The sequence below is a fragment of the Microtus pennsylvanicus genome, chromosome 2 (genome assembly GCF_037038515.1).
Source record: "Microtus pennsylvanicus isolate mMicPen1 chromosome 2, mMicPen1.hap1, whole genome shotgun sequence".
Lineage (NCBI taxonomy): Eukaryota > Metazoa > Chordata > Mammalia > Rodentia > Cricetidae > Microtus > Microtus pennsylvanicus.
This window is the reverse complement of record NC_134580.1, coordinates 3,442,687-3,462,806: the sequence shown is the minus strand read 5'-3', so window position 1 is coordinate 3,462,806 and position 20,120 is coordinate 3,442,687. Positions and strand designations below refer to the sequence as shown.

The 20,120-nt window shown below is 56.1% G+C and overlaps 1 protein-coding gene across 9 annotated transcripts in view; it reads right to left on the bottom strand.

The window, feature by feature from the left end:
* Adgrb1 (adhesion G protein-coupled receptor B1) overlaps positions 1 to 20,120 on the bottom strand; it is a 57,610-nt gene that overhangs the window by 20,312 nt on the left and 17,178 nt on the right. For 4 of the 9 annotated variants that reach the window (XM_075959503.1, XM_075959506.1, XM_075959504.1 and 1 more), the window contains exons 13-17: positions 19,277 to 19,420; positions 18,687 to 18,762; positions 18,395 to 18,497; positions 17,041 to 17,084; positions 4,668 to 4,809 (exon numbers count right to left, since the gene is read on the bottom strand). In XM_075959503.1, the coding sequence (XP_075815618.1) occupies positions 4,668 to 4,809; positions 17,041 to 17,084; positions 18,395 to 18,497; positions 18,687 to 18,762; positions 19,277 to 19,420 (509 nt within the window). Of the gene's footprint in view, positions 1 to 4,667; positions 4,810 to 4,887; positions 5,060 to 5,184; positions 5,454 to 5,477; positions 5,606 to 17,040; positions 17,085 to 18,394; positions 18,498 to 18,686; positions 18,763 to 19,276; positions 19,421 to 20,120 lie in introns of those variants that run through there. The other 5 variants (XM_075959507.1, XM_075959510.1, XM_075959509.1 and 2 more) reach the window with 5 other exon arrangements.

Sequence of the window (20,120 nt, the reverse complement as noted above, 5' to 3'; positions counted from 1 at the left end):
GACCCTAACACCAAGCCCACTCTTTGTATATGCTAGGTACCTATGCTCCAGCCAAGCCTACTCTGGAGAGAGGCTCAACTCCTATCGTATGAAGTAGCAGGCCCCTCTAATTACCCCAGGCCTCTGGGCCTTGCAGGAGACCTGGGTGACCAGCCATGTGTCTGTGCAACCTCAAAAGTTTCTAGCTATAACAGTGGACAGCAATTGTGGACAGCACTGTACCCCTACAGTGAACTGCTGGGCACCATCCTCCAGGCGTGAGCCCTCTAGGATCACGGTCCTTTTGCACTTGGATTTATTTACCAGTGAGAACTTGGGTCCAAACTGAGAGGAGGGCCAGGTGACAGGGACAGGTGAGGGGGAGTAGCTAACAAATATTCCAGAGCTCTGGGAAGGTCACAGCTAACTGAGCAAGTGGCTCACGCCCATGACATGACTGACTCCACTTTCGACCTCTATGGCCATCTGCTTTGTCTGCCCTCATTAGGTCTGGCAGCTGTCAGACACCCCTAGCCTGCTTGCTCCTCCCAATTGGCTCAGGGTCACTCATGACAGCTCTGCACATTAGGAGGGTGGGGGGCAGCAGCAATCTCTGAAGCAGATGTGTCAAGAGAATGCCAGGTCTTATTAGGAGGGTCCGACTGGAGATCCCAAGGACAAGAAACAGGCCCCAAATCCTAGAGAGGAGGCAGGAGCAAGCTGGCCCACTGTGGGAGGCCAGCTCCAAGGCCAAGCTCGGCATGCCTCAGGGCCTTTGCACAGGTTGTTCCCATCACCCAGCACTGTCCCTCTGACCTTCATACGACTGGCTTTTCTTTTAGCTAAGAAGTCACCATCTAGAAATCCTCGGAACAGTCCATCTGAACCGGCCTCTGGTTCTCTGCCTATCAGTTTCCCTTGGGTACTCTGGATAATGGTTGCCCACCTCACCAAGGACCTGCCTTGGTTGCACTTCCCAAAGTTGCTGCCAATTTGTACCCCATGAATTCCCTACTCTGAGTCTCCATGTGGTCTACACACCTCAAGAGTCGCTTCTGTCCTGCAATGCTGGCTTCCTCCTATTCTGTGAACTGTTGCCTACAGCTCCTGAGTACCCACAAACTAACCCCACCTGGGAGACTAAACTTAATCGCATCTTGCCGCTAACACACACTAAGTCTTGGTCCCAGGCATAGTCCCACTCTGCTTCTTGATCTAGGGCACGTTCTGAGTACAGATATCAGCTAAACGCTGAGCCTTGATCCTTGTCATAGGCTCAGCTTGGGCCATGGTTACATATCGAGTCCAGACCCTGGTCACAAGTAGAGCTCTGACCATGAATACACTAAGCCCTGATTCTAGTCACAGGCTGAGCCACAATCCTAGACACACACTGAGCCTCAATCCTGGCTACACTCTAAATCCTGAACCTACTCACACTGAACCCCAATCCTGGTTACACTCTGAGCCCTGACCCTGGTCAGGCTCTGCACCCTGTCCCTGCCCATACTCTGAGTGAAATCCTGGTTACACTCTGATATCTGACCCCACAGTACCTGGGTCCTGACCCTACTCATCCTGGTCACACGCTGAGCCCTGATCCTGGTGACATACTAAGTCCTGAGCTAGGGGCTCTCTGATACCAATACTGGTTACTTACACACAAGACTATGGCCTGGTCCACTACCAGCTAAGTCTGAGGCATGTCCCAGAAGCAACGCCAACCAGCGACTGGCTTCACATTCTGTTTACTACGGCCAGGCTGTATCGGGCACCATAAACACACCGCCTAGTCCATCCACAAAGCTCAGGCAGGTGGTGCATCCCACTCACAGGTGTGACTCAGAGCAGTTACTCACCTCCCACAGCCGCATCTCGGCAGCATCTGCGCCCACACCCTGGCTCCCGGCCAGCTCCTGGCTCTCAGGTCTGTCTCGCTCATATCATGCCTTGACCAGTTTGCGACCCCAGCTTTGGGTGCCACACACTCTACCTCCGCTTTGGGTCCTTTAGACAAGAGTCCCCTGAGCCACCATGTCTCAGGTATGTTGTCTCTACCTATGCTTCCAACTAGCTGGTCCAGCCCTGTCGGCCAGGGAGAGGACCACCTGATTCTCTCTGCAGCCACTTAACTCAGCCCTGGCCACCTCTCTGAAGCTGGACAGCTTTGTCCTTTGCTTGTCCCTTCCAGGGTCTCATGTCTCCACTGCTAGTCTCTTCCCTGTCCTTCCTGGGTTTCCTTCTGTTGGTACGAAGCTGAGCGCCACCCAACCCCCCAACGCCCCTCTTGCCTACCTTAACTCTCCTGTCCTTGGCCCTATGCCTCTCTCACCTCCCCATATCACTGGCATCTCTATGCCTTTCTCACCTAAATGGGATGGCTATGACTCCTACCCCAAGTTAGGCTAGTGAACTCCTGTGGACCCCTCAGAACTCACTCTAAACCCCCTCTTTACATACTCCTTCTAGATGCTGCCTTCGGAAAGGAGGCTGCTGGCTGCTTCTGCCCCCCTCCACAGCCTCCTCGCCTCCTGTTTGCTTACTTTGCCATGTGAGCAAGGACCCAGCACTGCAGGGCACCACCAAGGTCTGCCCAAGTCCCCAGCCCTGGGCACTCAAATGTCAGCAGAGGCCAAGCAAGCTAGCTAGAAACCAGGATCACCCTGACAGGAGTACTCTCTCAAGTTCTGGTCCCCTTTCTCTCAGCATCTTAAGTGGGGTCTCAACCCCAGGATAGCCAGTATGGGTCAGGTGGGAAGGAGGGAAAGACCAAGAGGGGTTCGGGGAGGAGGTAAGCAGAAGCCACACCTCCCAGTCCCCTCCTCAAGCCCCACACTGAACCAAGATAGGCTGCCTTTGGTGGAGCCCTGCAGTGAGGCAGGTCAGATCCTATCTCATCATACTAGAGAGGGAAAAGGCCCCAGGAGGTACTGCCTGGCTCTGAACTCAGCGTCTACTGCCTTATCTGGACTACAGAGACGGAGCTCTGAAACAACACCCTGCAGAGACACTGTTCTGTGACCACTAACCTGATACTAGAAGCCCCAGGGCATCCATGGATGCCTGCTATACAAAGCAGAGCTGGGGCAGTCCACCCACTCCTCCCCCTCAGGGTGGCCTCATTCTCCCTATCCCAGTCACCTGTCATGGTCAGTTCAACCTGCGAGGCCCCCACACCCAAACACTCTGCTCGCTCCCAGGGTCAGGAGCATCACGCCCGGTTACAGATGCTCTTGGGTTTCAGCTCCCAACAACTGTGCTCTTCCCTAAGGGCAAAGGGCCCCCTCGTTTTTAAGGGAAATGGAGATGAACAGACAGAAGGCCAGTCCAGGATCGTGCTGTGTTGTGTGGAAGGAGCAAGCTCCTTTCTCCAGTCTACCACGCTGACCTCCCACAGCCTAAGCCAGGGCTTGGAGAAAGGAAGTGGGGACATGGCCTCTGCCATTCCCTCTGTCCTGGTTCTGCCTCCATGTCCTAAAGTGCGCAGCATAGGAAACTAGGCTGGACCTATGCTGCCCAGGCCAGCCTCTAGGAACCCTGGAATGGTCATGCATTGGCCATCTATACAGAAGTCACCTCTTGCAGGGAGTTTCTAGGGTGGCTCCTCACCTTGCCCACAGACTTGCCAACACAAGGCAGGCAGTCCCACGGAAGGAGGGCACAAAGGGCCAGTACTAAGATCCCAAACTCACCCTAGGACCTGGAGCTGGCCCTTCTTGACCTCAGATTCCATGACTGCCCAAAAGGAGTTTGGTAGTAAGGAACTGAGGTCCCTCCCTATGGTTCTGACACCTTCCCCATTGTGACCCCAGCTGACAGTGTGCCTTCCTTACTTTCCAGAGAATAAGGGGGTGGGTGGCCAAGCATTCTGAGGTCCTGAGCTTCGTCTACATGGAGACTGGACTCTGAGAGGGCCAAGATCTGTCTGCCCACATCCAGGAGAGCCAAGCCCTCTCTTCAGAGTCCTCCATTCTAGCCCCAGGCCCCTTGCACAACAGGGCTGGGCTGGGGGCCAGAGCTCAGACCCTGGCTCTTTCCTTTCCTGGGCCAGTCTGGCTCAGGAACTCCGCAGCTCCAGCCCCTACTCCCCACTCTCCTGGCCTTCTTGAAGCTGTAAGACAGCAAAGCCCACCAATTTGGAGGGCTCGGCCAGCACCCAGAGCCCCAAACAGCAAGCTGGCCTGAGATGCTGTCACCATAGAAACCAGCAGCCCCCACAAGAATCACAGGAACAAAAAAGGAGGCCCCTGAGACCATGGGGCCTGTCTAGGGACTTGGGCCAGGCCCAGCAGCCTCAGCCACCCCCAGAACCCTGCCTGGGGACACAGCCACCTCCGCAGCCCGAGCTCCACTGGGGCGGGGGAAGGCAGAAGCGCTGTATGAGGAGCTCTTCTTCCCCTTGTTCTCTGGCAAGGGAAGCGATGGGGTCCACAGGCCCGCCTCCTAGCCCCAGTTCTGAGGTCTCCAAGGCCCAGGCCTCCAAGGAGAGTGGAGACAGGACCCACTTGGCAGTCACTTCCTGGGGGTCACTAACTCCACACTGCCGCCCACCACCCTCTCCAAGACTTCAACAGGCTACCGTGGCTGCCTTACGCTGGGACCCCTTGGGGGGCCGGGCCCTGCGCCTTCCGCCCGCCCGCCCGCACGTCCCCGCCCGCGCCCCTTGCCCCCCACCGCCCGGGTCTCACCGCGTCGGCGCTGAGCTGGGCTAAGATGGCGAAGGTGGAGAGCCGGTCACAGAGGCAGCGCGTCCGGAGGGCGTCGAGGGGCACCGTGCGGCAGCCGCGCCAAGACCAGGGCCCGAGCTGCGGGGGGGCGGAGGAGGAGGGTCTGCGGGCGGCGGGACGGGAGACAGCGTCAGCGGCGGCGCGCGGGCCCCGCGCCCTCCCGGCCCGGCCCGGCCCGCACCTGCGCCCGCCGCGCGCCCGCCCCGCCGCCGGGACCCGCCGCCCCGGCGCCCATGGCCGCGCTCTGCACCGCCTGCCGCGCGCTGGAGACGCGGAGCGCGGCCCGCGGGAGCGCGGGCCGCGGGAGCGGCGGGAGGGAGGCGGGAGCTGGCCCGGGGCCCGGCCGCCCCGCCCGCCCCGCCCGCCAGCCTGCCCGGCAGAGAGACCGCGCGAGCCCGAGGCTCTGGCGCGGGGGCGCGCGAGGGGCCGCCCCGGAGCACCCCAGCCCCAAAGCCCGGGGCTCTTCGGAGCTGGTGACCTTGGGACGGCTCCATCCCGCGCGGCAGCCTCCTCCAGGCCAGGCCGCCAGGGTGTCTGCCGCTCCAGTCCCGGACTTGCGCAGCTCTCCCTGCAGGGAGCCTGCCCGCCGCTGGAAACTTCCCTCTGTGCGCTGACCCTGGCCCCTCCTGCTGCCTCCAGGCCTCCACTGGCCCCATTTCAGTAAAGCAAAGTGCTAGCTATGTTCTGGGCACATCAGGATCTGAAGGGTTCCGGCAAATACCCCCTCTTCCCATTTCTACCGCCACTGAGCCATCTTCCCCTGGGACCTACCAGCTAGACACTCCCTGTTCAGAAAGTTGTCAGTTTCCATCCTTCACCCTGTCGCCCTGGAGCTGAGCTTGCCCTGCAGGAAGTGCCAGGAGGCACCTTTCTGTGACTCAGTTCTGTTCCTGTCCCAGAAGCACCCCAGGATTCAAGCTTACTAAAGTGCCAGGTGGGAGTGGTCTCTTGAACCCTTCCCAGTCCAAGGCTTTGGAAGGCGAGCCAGAGGTCCTCTCTGCACCCAGGAAGCCTTCAGGCTGTAGTTTCCGTTCCCAGCCAGGACGATATGGCCTGATGCCTCGTGCAGGCCACCTCCACAGTGCCAGCAGAGGCTTTACAGACGAGAATGGACCTGACTGTCTACACTGTAGGTGGGTTTTCTTTCTGTCTGGCTTCTTTCCCTGGTGGTATTGGAGAGCCGTCCTGTGCACAGCCATGACCAACACATGCGTGCTAAGAACCGAAAGACTAGCCAGATACCTGGGTCCGAATCAGCTGCTTCCTACTTGCCGGAGCACGGTTGCTTTCATCCCCTTGCCTCAGTTTCCCTGTCTCTGCACAACTCAGTGCCTGGCTGAAATGCATGCTTGGCAATCACAGCATGTCAGGAACCTGAGCCCTCCTTTAATCCCTGATGATGCCTTACTGCCTTTCCCTTCTCCTCAGCAACCCAGTGAGTCAGGTCCACGGAGACAGGACCCTCAGCATCTGCATCTGCATCTCCCTCAGGGTCCCTCTGTCCCTCAGAAAGAATTACTCCAGAGAAGCCTGTCTTAGGTCAGGGGCTAGCTCTGGAGCATCAGTGTTGTTCTAAGCTGTGTGACTCCCCCACTCCATCCCCTACGCTTGTTAGCTCACTCTGAGGTGCAGGTCACCAGAGCTATCAGGTCCCTGGCCCATGAATGCCAGGGTTTGAAGCCCAAATTGGCCAAGGAAAGGTCCCTTTCTTGCACGATCTTTGCTCTCAGGAAAGCCTTTGAGCCCTGAGACTCTGTCCCATCAGAACTTTGCGGTTCCCCCAAAGGGCAGCCACAGTACCAACTCCAAGAACCTAATGTTCTGGCAGCCTTTCCCCAGTCTGCCACCTGGCATACCTCACACTACACACCCCCGATTATAGCCCAGGGCAAAACCACATTTTCCCCACTGAGGAAGACTACAGGAAAAGAGCTGAGATACAAAGGGGACAGGGAAGGAAATACGGGTTTCTCAGAAAGACCCCTGCTCTGAACAGTACCCCAGATTCTGTGCTATCCCCAGAGGTTTCTAAGATCCAGACAAGCCTCTGCCCATCTCCCTCCATGCCCACTCCAGGTGAGGAACCATGGAGTCCAGACTGACTGTACCCTCTCTCAAGGCTAGGGGTGGAATAGGGGCAGTCCCATGCCACAAACAACAGATCAGACACAGACTAACAAATGTCATCAGCGCACACACATTCCAGGAAAGCCCTGTGTGCTGGGCCTGCGTGCCACCACTGGCCTGGCCATGTTGTTGGCCATGTGACTTCTCTCTAAAGCAGGACATAGAGCTCTCAGCTATCCTACCTGCCTGACGATTGCTGGGAAGGCTTCAGGGGACAGCACCCTGAGACAGGGTGAAGAGAGTTGGGCTGGCAGCCTGGCAGTTTCCCAGAAGCCCAAGTCAGGTCCACAGGGCGCCAGGCTGACAGCTGCTGGTCACCACCTGGAAGACCGCCAGCCTGAGAGCCAGTGCTGCCCAGAACCTCTGCTGTGGCATCAATTAGCTTAGCCTCCCAGGGGCAGGGGAGGAGCGGCTGCTGCCTTACCCAGCTGAGGGTCACCAGGACCAGACTCTCCAGTCCCAGGCTGTGGAGAGCAGAGAAAGCCGGGAGAACCAGCCAGCCAGCCAGCCAGGGCAGAGCTGGCCTCTGTAAGCTGCCCAGACTACCATACGGGCCCGCCTCTGCCTGCCCACCCCTCCAGTCAAGTGCCACGTGTGTTAGGAGTATCGTGGGCACCCCACGTGCAGCCCAGGGACAGGTCCTCTCCTCACCTCCCTCCCCAGCTTCTGCTCTGCTCTGAGGCGTCTGTGTGTTTCATCTTCCATTCTCTGCCACAGCCTCAGGTCAGCTTTGTAGACACTAAAAAGGAGCTGTGGGTACAGCTGACCACACAGCAAGATGGCAGCGGGGCCTAGATTCCAGTTCTTCTCTACTGCTAACCCCCAGCCGTCCCCATCTGAACCCTGACTGAATGCAGATCTGATCAGGCTTTTTCAACAACCTGGAATCCTAACTGACCCCAAGCCAGGAGGAGAGCTAAGTCTGAGAAGCCATGGAGCCATCCTTGAAGCCCTGAACCTTAGCCATTTCAGCTCAAGTGTGTCTGCCCAACTGAGTGGACACTCACCTGTACCTTTGACACCCCACATGTTGAAGGTGTGTGTGTGTGGGTGAACCCTCAGCCTCCCTTTCACAAAATGTGAGCAATCTTCTCATACCCAGTTCCCAATGCCTAAGATTTGGAAGTTCTTCTCCAAGTCTGACTGCAGGGCATCCTGCTGCAGGGCTGTCTATTCTCAACAGCAGCACACACAGACATTCCTTGCTTGCTTACTTGCTTACTGCTCCCACAGTGGCTACTGCCACCTCTCCTCTGAGCTTCAGAAACGTGATCTAGGTCACCCAGCCAGGTCCCTATCCTGGACCAGAGCTAAAGAATCTGGGTTAGTCACACCTGCCCCCATGTCCTGGCAACAGGTCCAAGCCTAGGGAAGGGTCTGGGTCAATAGCACCTTCCTGAACACAGAGTAGCAAGGGTCTGGGGTACTAACAAGGAACCCCTTCCTGAAAGTGGAGGCCTGCAACCCTCAGATAGGGCGGAGGGAAGGGCCTCCAGTCCCAGCACCCCAGGATGGGTCTGGACACTGGCCATCTCTCTACATGCTACTAATGACCTTTCCCTATCATGGAAATTATATTTAGCTCCTGCCCAGATGCCCAACGATACACATGCCAGCACACATGTGGAGACAAGTCTCTGTCCCATCACTCCACTTCTGATGATCCCCCTGGCCTGATTCAACAACCCCAAGCACAGGTCCTGACGGGCCCCAGTCATCCCCTGCCTTGTAGGTGTATCTGCAGGGTAGGGTACCCAGTACAGACCCTAGGCAAGTACGGCAGGCAGGGAGGATGAAGGCTCTGTGGCTACCACTCACTTACTCCGTCTGCGGGAACTGTGTCCACTTCCCCACCCCTGCCTGCACCTGTTGTAACTCACCTGCCCCAGCAGTCTCCTGTTGGCCTGGCCCCCAAGGGAACCTGCTGGGAGCCACCACCACCTGGCTCCTGCTTCCCAGCTCAGCCTCAGCTCAGCTCTCCACCTGCCCCCACACCATTCATCCTCTGCCCAAAGAACTTTCCCCAGGCTCTGCCCTCACTCAAATCCAAGGCCATACTGCTCCCCACAGTCACACAGGACCACTGGAGATGGGCACCAATCTCAGCCATACTTAGGCTGTCTAGTTCTCCCTAAACTTGGAAGCAGTCACAACTCCTAGTGATTTTACCCTCAGCTCCAAGAGCAGGGTCACAACCCTATCCCCAGGTCTCAGGGATGGTGGTCCAAGAAAGCCATTACTAGTTGACTGCCCAGCAACCCCTGCCAGGCACCTCCAGCAGTGCCCAAAAGAGGTGGACCCCCGAGAGGATAGCCCTGCACCATGCAGCTGGCCACACACTCAGCTTCTGGCCCTGTTCTCCTGGTATGCATTCACCTGTACTTGTTCGGAGACTGATAAAGCCTGCAGGGCCTGTGTGTTCGAGGAACATGAGGGGACAGTATGCAGAGAGAGCAAGGAGCCCACCTCCCACATACCGAGCCAGGGCCCTCACTGGATCGTGATGCCTCCCGCCAGCCCACGAGCGGGTGCTATTATAGGACTGTGCCTGTCGGGGTCCCCTTGGATCTGATGGGCTAATTCACACCCCAGTATGAGTGACTCATAGGGTATCCACCCACACAGTATAAAACAGCCAGGAGTGGGCACAGCGCACCCCAGTGGGGGATCTTAGGTTCTGGGCAGGGGTGGGTCTGAAGCCTCTGCAGCTAAGACGATCTCAACTGTGCCTTGGAGCTCCTTCACGAGCCAATGTCAACCTGCACCCCAGAAATCAACTCCCTGATCCATCGCCACCCTAGAGCCCGCCTGTTTAGTCACACTTCCTCCATTAGGATTGCCCATTTCCCTGCCCCACCTACCGACTCCTCACTCTGCACTGAGACAGATGCTGCCACCTCTGGAAGGCCTGCTCGAATGCCCAAGTTCTCTGTCTGCTCTTCCTGTGAAGGCCGGACTCCCGTGTCTGACCTCTGTCTGGCTACTCCATCCTGCTGCTTGGTTGGCACCCCTCCTGACCTGTTTCTGAGACTCTAGTCCTGGCCTAGGCTACCGAAATCCTGTGCTCTGGTGCCCTTAACTATGAAGCTGGCACCATCTGAGCCCCTCTTTGCACCTCAAGTCTGTGCAGGGCCTTTGAGTCTTCTCCTGTTCCCAGCACCCAGACACCAATCTCTTCTTCTCTCCCATCTGGCGCCAGACACTCTGCACTGGGGTTTCTGGTCTCAAACTGTCCCCCTCTATGCCTAGGGGCTCCTCTCAGGTTACTCAGGCAGGACACCATAGGTCATGGCTGTTTGTGGGACAGAGAGAGGAACCTGAGGACAGTGAACACTGGCTCCACAGCCTGACTAAAGTGACCTGGCCTGTTGAACAGGGTCCAGCTGACTCTGCCTGGCTCAGGAAGGTACTTGATACCTGCCCTAAACCCCTGCCTCTCTCTTAGGCTCCTGTCTATGGCTCCGACAGACACCACGCCTCCACCGCCAGTCATGAAGGCACTGCCAAGACTCCACAGCTCTCATGAGCTAGCATTCTGATGCCTGCTGAACTAGACCCTTGCCGAGCTCTGGGCCCTCATGGAATTCCCCCAGTTCAAGATGATGCACACCTCATGCCCACCCTAGCTGGTCTAGCCTCATCTCCAAGACATCTCAGACTTCCATGTGTAAGCCTTCCTCTCCTACTTGCCCTATCATACCTATGGTATGACACATATATGCATATGGTTACTGTGGCCTGACTCATGACCTGTGCCATAGGGGAAGGGAGTCAGCCAATCTTTCCAGATGCAGCCTCCTCCCACAAACATATGCCCACACCAGCCGCCATCCCTACCCCAGCATTCTCCCACTACCTCTGCCACTGCTTCCATGTTACCAAAACAGCTCCACAGCTACCACTGTATTACCATTGCCATGTCACCATCACTACCTCCATGGCTATTGCCACCATTCCTGCCACCCATATAGCCTCTGCCAAATCATTACCACCACGAGCCTGATGGCCACCACAGCCACCGTGTCATCACCGCCACCTCCGCAACCACTACTGCACCACGGATACCCCCTGCATAATCACCATATCTCTGATATCACATCTGTACCCACTACCTCACCACCACCACCACCACCACCACCACCACCACCACCACCACCACCACCACCACATTCATAACCACAGCCAGACCATGCCACTATATCCACAGCCCCTGCTGCATCACCAATACTACTTCCACGGCCACTACCAGGTTGCTGACACTCCTCTGTGGCCATCATGTAGTGATCATCATTGCCAACACCACTTCTGTGACTTCCACATGCGTCTGACGTTGTCAATGCCATCACCATGACCACCATCATCATCACCCCAACATCACCAACAGAAGGACTGCCGCCACCGTTACCTCTCACTATGCTATCAACATGCCCCGCCATGCCACCCTCACTCCCATCCACAACAGCGCCATCACGAAGGATGGTGCAACACTGTTTCACCACCAGCAGCATCACAGACCACAGAGCCATGACCACCACCACCCTGTCATCAGCGCCCCTCTCGCTGCTCTGTCCCCCACTGTTCCCACTCAGTGCACCGACTCCAGCAACCCAATCCACTCCCTATCACCGTAGACATTACACAATCCTCCTCCCTCACCACCACATCCCCAGGCCAGCGCCAGCATCACCCACACCAGCACCAACATCATCACCATGCCTACCAAGGCAGTCAGCAGTGTGTATCGCTGATGCTGAGACCATCTGCCCCAGCCGAAGCTCCATAGCATGGCAGCACCGCCTTACCCAACGTGTCCTCCTTCACAGGAACCAGTGAGCACCTGCTCGCCACGGGCATGCTGCCTTGCCGGCAACATCAGCCTGTCTGCAGGATAGACACTGTCCCCAGAATTCAGCAGTCTTTAGCTTGACACCCTGGTGGACACTTTCTCAGGAGCCTCAGTGTGCTCCCTGACAGGCTGGGGTGGTAAGAGCAGTCAGCCAGTTGAAGTGCTCTATTGCCTTTGCACCTACGACCCTCCTTGCTCACCGCGCTGCTCATCTGACCCAGCTGACCCGCCATCCCACCACTTCTAGGCAAGGGCCAGGAGCAGGTTCCCACATCACTCAAACCTCCTTCTCCCGTGCCTGCCTTTCCACATGCCCTGCAATATGAAAACAGGACCCATACTCGCCAATTCTACCTCTGCTAGGTCATTTCTGAGGACAGAGAGCCTGGTCTCCACACCTAAAAAGAGGTATTGGGATCACAGAAAGGGACCATATGGCCTGGATTGCCACCACCCTGCCCTACAGGTTCTCTATCTCCCTCCCTCCCTCCCTCCCTCCCTCCTTCCCTCCCTCCCTCTCCTTGGACCACTCGCTGCCACTCCAGCTGCACCCTGCTGGGTCTCCACACGCCCGCCCTCCCACTGTGGCCTTGGGTTTCCACATCCTCCTGCCAAGGTGCATTCCAGTCAGTACGGAGAGCTGTGAGGTGGCACTGTGTCCACGTGGCTTACTGTTGTCCTCTGGGACCATCCTGACATCCATCACATTGTCAACCACGGCAACAGTCCATTTCACAGATGGAGAAACCAAGGCTCAACATGATGGAAGCTTGCCCGTGTAACCAGGTGGTCAGACAAAGACCTCTGTGCAGGTACAGGCCAGGTTTGCTTAAAGTGGGCATTATGAGCCCATGAGCCCTACTGGTCAGCCTTGGGGGGACACTTCAGATAAAAGTCCAGAACCTTGGGGCAAGGTGGGGATCTGCAGAGTAAATGACTCCCTGAAGTAGCAAAGGACGGTGGAAAGGCCTCTCTGTTCTGCCCCAACTCAAACCCTCCACCCACTCCGAAGCCCCTGCTCAGCCATGTTTTAAGGGTAGCAGCTGTAAGTTGGGCATCAGGTTTCCTCTTTGAGCCAGGGTTACACAGAAAAAAATGTGTCTCAAAAAAAAACCCCACCAACCAAACAAACAAATAAACAAACAAACAAAAATAGGGGGCAGATTTTTAAAAGATATGCTTTTGACAGTGTCCAGAAAGGGTGCCTGAGGTAGTACTGGGCCCAGTGGGCGCCTCCGAGCCTTTGGTTAGGCTCTTTGGCGGTGAACCTGGTTGACAAAGGGCAGTGCAGTAGGAAGCTCTTTGAGAGACATGGGTGGACCTAGTGGGACTTGGCAGTCGACTCAGGAAAGGATCTAGAATCTGGAAAGGAGCACTCTGTGGACAGGGACATCCCTGCCAATGCCTGAGGTTGGAGCTCTGGCCTTCGTGCACGGGTGTGTGTGTGGGGGGGGGAGGAGACACAGTTCAGTTGCTATGACCATCCATCACTGCGGTGCTCTGCCCACCTGCCAGAGTAGCCAGAAGAAGCCGGCCCTTGTGCTCTTTCTGCCCGCTTCCTATGACATTGGCCTCTGAATCTCATCTCCATTCAGTCATTCACCCTGTATCCCCACAGTCCACACCTCGCTCCGCCCCACTCCTGAGCAGCTTACTTTGCTCACTCTTTGCCTAGCAATGCCTACCATGACCTACTCACCCGCCCAGCCTTGCTTCCTGCTGCCTACACCCGCTCGCGAATAATTCCTCATCCTAACTGGTGGCAGGAGACTCTTGAAATACACAGGTGACTGTCACTGCCCCCCTCAGTGGAGGCACACAAAGCTAGGGCCCTGTGGGGATGCAGCATGTGTAGTATATTACAGCAAGGATCACCCCCTTCCTCCCCACTTCTTACCCCAGGCTCTCACAGCCACTGGCCAGGCTTCTATAGGGGATAAGAGACAGAACTCTTGAACCCTATTGCCAACCTACAGTTCAAGACCCAGATTCAGGGACATGGGTGACAGATACTGTATGAAGGACTAGGGTCATGTCAGAGGCTCTGAACAAATGTTTAAGGAGCCTAGACAGATGTCTCCAATGTGGACGTCTTCCCTCCTGGAGGGAAGTGGGAGAAGAAGCTACATTGTAGGTGGAGGCCTCTGGCTTGTCCTCCACATGAACATGCCACACTGCCCACTATCACATGTAAACGACAGGGTGATCCTCTAAGCATGTGCCGTACACGGAATGAATGTCAACAAATACAGTGGTTTCAACAGAGACAAGGAACAGGGCTCAGCCTAGGACCAAGATCAGGGTTCAGTGTGTGATATGAGGGTCAGCATCCAGTGTGTGGCCGTGGTCAGAGCTCAGTGTGTGATGAGGATCAGGACTCAGTGTGCGCCCAGGGTGAGGTCTCAGCAAGTGATCAGGATCAGTACTCAGAGTCTGATGAGGGTCAGTACTCAGTGTGTGAGCCAGATCGATGCTCAGTGTATGGCCAGGATCAAGGCTCAGTTCATGTGCAGAACTAGTGCTAAGCATGTGACCAGGGTCAGGGCTCAGTTTGCGATGAGAGTCAGCATTTAATGTCAGAGCAGGACTGAGGTTCAGTGTGTGACCAGGGTCCCAGCAAGCTTAACCTGTGACCATGAGCAGCATTTGACCAGAGTTATAGCTCAAAGCAGCATTTGACCAGAGTTATAGCTCAATGTCGCAGTTAGAGTCAGGACTCAGAGTATGACTAGTGTCTGGTCTCAGTCCACTTCCGGCTAGGGATGGGCTCTACCCTAGTTTAGGATGATTTGGTTATGTGTCACAAAGTACCAAAAGGTTACCCTTTATCTGGTGACAGTCACAGGAAGTGCTCCTCTCCCCCTAGTGGCCAGGCCATTCCTTGGTCCCTAGTCCTCTCCTCAGCCAAGCCCCGGCAAGCACAGGCTGCAAAGCAGGCAGGTCAGGCACACTGGCCGACAGGCACTGGTGGAAGTGGGCCAGCGCTCTGTCACTCATCCCACTTTAGACAACGGGGGAGCACTCACGAAAGGGAGAGCACTCACGTTCACAAGCCACAGTCACAGCAAACGCAACGACCACCCCATTTGTGACATGAAGAGCCACTCAACGGAGAGCAGAGGAGTGACCAGGGCCGGGGGAAGTTACAGAAGCCAGCCTACCCACCATCCAGCCTCCCTCCAGCCTCAGCTTAAGGGTTCTAACTGCCTGCTCCGAGCAGTCTCCTCAGCCACCACTGGGTTTTCGTCTGGCTACAGCCTTTGGAGGCCTTGCGACCTATAAATCGATGGGGTGTGTGTGTGGGGGGGGGGTGGGACTTGTGTCTCCACTTAGGCACGGGCCACTCAACTGAAATATAGGTATTATTCTGCTGTCCTGGGGCCTGACCTTCCATGGTCCACTTCTCTATGGCTGGGGTAGAGCATGCTTAGGGTGACTGAGGTCACTGCCCACAGAGACAGGACTGGTGGAGGCCACTCTAACTTGTAACATCTGAGGCCTCACCATGGTAGTTTAACAGCCCTGATCCCATCCTGTATCAGGCAGCTGCCAGCTCCAAGAATGGGAGACTCAACTCAAGGGGTGTCTGATGGGTTATGGCCTGGTAGGGGACAGTGTCCTTGACTCACCAGAAAAGTCAGAAACATGGATGGGGCTGTCCCCACTAGAAGGCTGGTCTTTATTACTAGCAAGAGGGAGGGCTTTGCAGGGCACCAATATGGACTAAGAAGGTGAACAGGTTGGCTGTCCCCACAAGGGGTCACTTCCAGCTGTGAATTGCAAAGCCCCAACATGCCCATGGCAGTCCCAGGGTGAAGCTGCAAGCCAAGAACTGAGAACCGTTCTCACTTTTCATTTTTGCATCCGTCTCTGATCTCCTATCCAAAGAGCACACGTCACTCACAACACCTGCAGCAATCCATAGACAGCAAGAACACACACACCCTAAGGCTGGCCTTCCAGGCTACAGGAATCTCAGTCCGGTGTCACATCCGCAGCACACAGGCCCCTGTCCTGCAGGTGAGGCAGCATGGCCTGGCTCTGCATTCATGACATTACCTTGGCAATGGCTATTCCTTCTGCTGAGATACTTGTCACCACAAGTATTGTCACGCGCTACACAGAGCTTGCTGGAACTCTGTGTTGAAATCACAACATGTACATACAGAGACCACCATGTCCCTGTTCAAAAAGGTACCACACTACTGCAAAGCCTTCTGAACCCTGTTGGTGTAGGACAGGACTTGACATTGGTTTGGACCAGTTTTTTTTTTTAAAAACTATGCACTGTTTCTCTTCCCTAGCATGGAAGAAATGAGGGTTGGGACCTCACAGGACAGTCACCAGTGGTCACGGTCACTTGATGGCTGGTAGATAACTATTCCCACACAACAGTTCACTGCTTCCTACCATTGCCTCTCCATGATGCCTTCGGTCCATGCTTTCCCAGACTCCTTGAGCCTTTCAAGCTTTCCTGCTGGTGCCCTGACTGCACCTCTCTGGGAACCTTCTTCCTTTCCCAGGCCAGTCACTCGGGGGACCATCCCTGTTGCCTGGGACACGTCCATCACCACACAGCCCGCAGCACTGGGGCTTGGTACACACCTGACAGTGTCTGGGCCCACTTGAGCTTTCATGGCACTCGGCCCAGGGAAGACAACAAGGTCTCTGTACCTTCTTCCAACCAAACCATCTTAAGCACACATCAAGGCCCACGGGCACAGCCCACCACCAGGCCTCCAGTTTGTAAACCTTCACTGCAAGCACAGCGACCTTCCTGGCTTCCGTGAACACTATTCCAGCCTTCTACATACTTCCTCCCCCTCAGGAGGCTTCTTCTCACTTCCCTGTCACTTCACGTGGGATCTTACTCCAGTCACGAGGCTATAGTCTGTGACAGTGCCCTGGAGCAGGCTTATGCCCCTATGCACTTGAAAAGAGTCTGAATTCAGGGTCCAGGGTCATACGATGTTGCTAGAGACACCTGGGATCCTTGCCCTGACTGATTATTTGGAGTCTCGGGATCCTCAACCCCGATGCTGTTTTAGTCCACACAGACACATTTCTGATTTTTAATGCTTAATACCTGTTCCAAACCCAACCTAGGACAGGACAGCTTGCCCCCACTTCAGCATCTAGCTAGGACACACCTTGCTGCCCCTCCTCCCCTGAGCCATGGACTTCCCTAGAATAATAAGGATGGCTGGCCATAGACCTGGACAGAAAGAAGGGGAGAGCCATGCAGGTGTACCTGTGGGCAAGGGACCAGGGAACAGTGGCACCACTGCCTAAAACCGACCACACTGCAAGTTCTCCCGCTACCCCGGGGGCCCTTAGGCCACCAAGCCCCAAAGAACTTACCCATCTGTCTCATCCCACAGGATACAAGTCTGGTTGGTGGTTCCCTAAGAGAGAGAGAGAGGAGTCAGGACCACTGCCGCCTTTAGTCATAGCCTGGGTCACTGAATACACTCATGGGGGCACTACCTATGCTGCTGGCGCCATCCCCCAAGACTGCATCGTGTGACGTAAAAAACTAAATTCAAGCAGAGAAGACTGGATCAAAGTTAGTTAGACCTGGCTTGACAACCCCTCCCCGCCACCAATGCCCAACACATGGCTTCAAACAGTTCCTGTGCCTTCTCTGGTTCAGACCCCATGACAGAGCTGGGCTGAAGGACAAAGCCCTGTCTGAAGGGGAAGGGGCTAGATGCTCCTAAGGAGAAGAGGCGCTGTTGCTGTCCTTGGTCCTGGAAGCAGTACCGTGAGAGCATCGCAGGGCACCATCCCCGAGAGGGCTACTGACTGGGCTCAGCACTGGAGAGATGGGAGCGGCCACGGTGGGGCTTGTTTATGCTCACAGTAGCTCCACGCCCTGAGCATTCATGAGCGTTACTTGTTCTTGTTTGGTAAGGGAAAGAAGCCAAGACGTAGAGAAGGTAAGCAGCTCCCCCAAGGCCACACAGGAGGAAAGGACAGGTTTGGTTTCTTCCTGAGGCTTCCCACACCTCTGGTCTGAGGCCTGGGGCCTGGCACTGCCATGTTCTGGCTGAGTGATACTATACTGTCGCCTTGCTCCTCTGGGGTTCTTCCTCAACCCACCGGGAAGCAGAAACAAAGGGTTGCAGGGGCCTCCGCTCTAGTCTCTGAAAAGTCATAGGAGAGGACTGATTTTCCTGCCCCCGGTTTCCTTGTGCCCATTAAAGAATTCTTGGAGCTGGGGACCTGCCAGGGTTGCTCAGCAGTAGTGGGCTGGAGTCCTGGGAATCTGGGAAGGATGCTCTTGGCACGGCCATCCCAGATGTCCTGAATGACATGGCCTGCTGGTCAGCCCTGACTCTGGCAGAAGGTGGCTCTCACATGCTCTCAGCAGTGTGGACTGGGAAGGGAGTCTGGAGACTTAGTTTGGGGTGGATGGCCTGTCACACAGCTCCTGAGGATCCTAAGCCGTGGGCACAGGGAATTGCGAGCGGATCCCTTTCAGGGATCAGGGTCTGGAGTGGGCTAGAGTCAGGGGGCAGGTCCGAAAGGGGTTGAATTTTACTATCTACGTGAACCCGTTGTGTGGCCTTGGGTGAGTCCCTAACTCTAAGACTTGGTTTCCCCACTTGGAATTTAGATGAGAACACTTGGACTGTGCCCGAGAAGGATGTGCAGGGATGCACTCAGAACTGATGGAAGTGCCCGTGTACCTACGCATATGGGCAGCACTCACGTTGTACATGTGGGCAAACTCGATCTCCAAGGGCGTGAGCAGAGATCGGGGTGGGGGCTTCACAGTCACGGAGATGACCTTAGAGTTGAGGACGGTAGTGTTCCTGGGGACATCAAAGCATCAAAGGCTGTCAGGGGTGTGGAATGGCACTGAGCCAGCCCTGTACCCCAGCCCTCCGTCCCAGTGGAGTGCTTTGTCCCACACTACCAGTCACCACCATGCCCAAGCCACCAGCTTCTTCCTGACCTCCTATAGGAACCCAGGCTAGCTATGCCCTTCCCATGACACCTACCTTTGCAGGGCCAGGAAACTGCCCAAATTTCGGTAGAGCACAGTACCAACCACGAACACGGATGAGTCATCGGCCTCTGGAAGGAAGCATGTGTTACCCCAATCCTGCTACTGCCCAGTAGCCTGGACCTCATCCCAATGGTCCCCCCAGTCCCATCTAGTGGGTCACATCCAAGGTACCAACAAGAGAAAGTCTATTCCACCACAGATGTTGAGGTGCACCTGGGATCTGGGGTACTAGTCTGGATCTACATGGGTAGAGAGAACTAGATAGTCTCCCCAAGGGGCCCCACAAGAGATATGGGGAAGCAAGATACATTTCTTTCCCTGGGAACCAATGTCTTTGTTGTGTGATCTACCCAGTCCCTTCCAGTCTGCTTATACTTCTGGCTTAGTGTCCCAGGCACTCTCCTATGGAGGAAAGGAAGAGGCTCCTGCACGGAGATGACCTCAGGAATAACGAGGTATACCAGGGATGCTCCCTGTCACTGGAGACAACACGCAAAACCCTACAAGATACATCCCAGGTTGACGATTCTCAGATTCTGGGACCCTGGTTCTTAACAGGCCAATCCCACTCGGAAGCCTCACCTGCCAACCCTGTGGAAAACACACTTTTGGACACGGTGACTCTGTCCTCTGGCACCTTGGCCCAGTCTCCTGTGGCACGCCAGCCCTTCATAGGGAAGCTGATGTCGGTGGCCCCACTGGCCGGAAGCTTGTGGATGCTGAGCACTAAGGCGGGGGAGAGCAACACAAACAGAGCATCACTCGCCTGGAGTGGCAGTCAGCTGGGACCCAGGCAGCAGGCCTTGGAGCAGGAGGATAGTACAAGTTTCCTGAGGCGAGGGGCGGGCAAGGTCCACACGGCCAGGCTGCTGTTACACACGAGCTCCTGTAGACCCCACACGCACTAGATCCTCCACAGGCCTCTACTCTAGATGAGCGAAAACCCCAGAGCCTAGGGCTGGCTGGTGGGGACTGTATGAGACATCAGGCCAGAATCCCTATAGGAAATCTTATTCTCGGTGATTCAGATCCGACCAGGCTCTGTGCGGCCTGGTTAGTACCGAGGCTCAGACTCAGCCACCGTGGTCAGGAAAAGGTGTGGGCACAGAAGGATCTACAGGCGCTAGACAGCCATCTTGGTTCCCACCATCCCCCTACCTCACTGGGGTCATGAGTCAGCTCTGAGACCTACTCTTCTCTATAAAGGAGGGTGGGTGACTGAGCTTCAGGCATGAGACCTCTCTATTTGGGTGGGAGGCCTTGGTGGGGGAGGAGCAGCAGGTGTGGAGGGAGAATTCTGGGTAGTGTAGTCAGGTAGGATGCCACTGTCCTGTACCCCAGCCTGGCAAGCCTCCACCAGGCAGCGGACCAGTCCCTGGGGGCTCTCCCAGCTCACTCAGGACCAGGCTCCAGCCTAGCACCAACC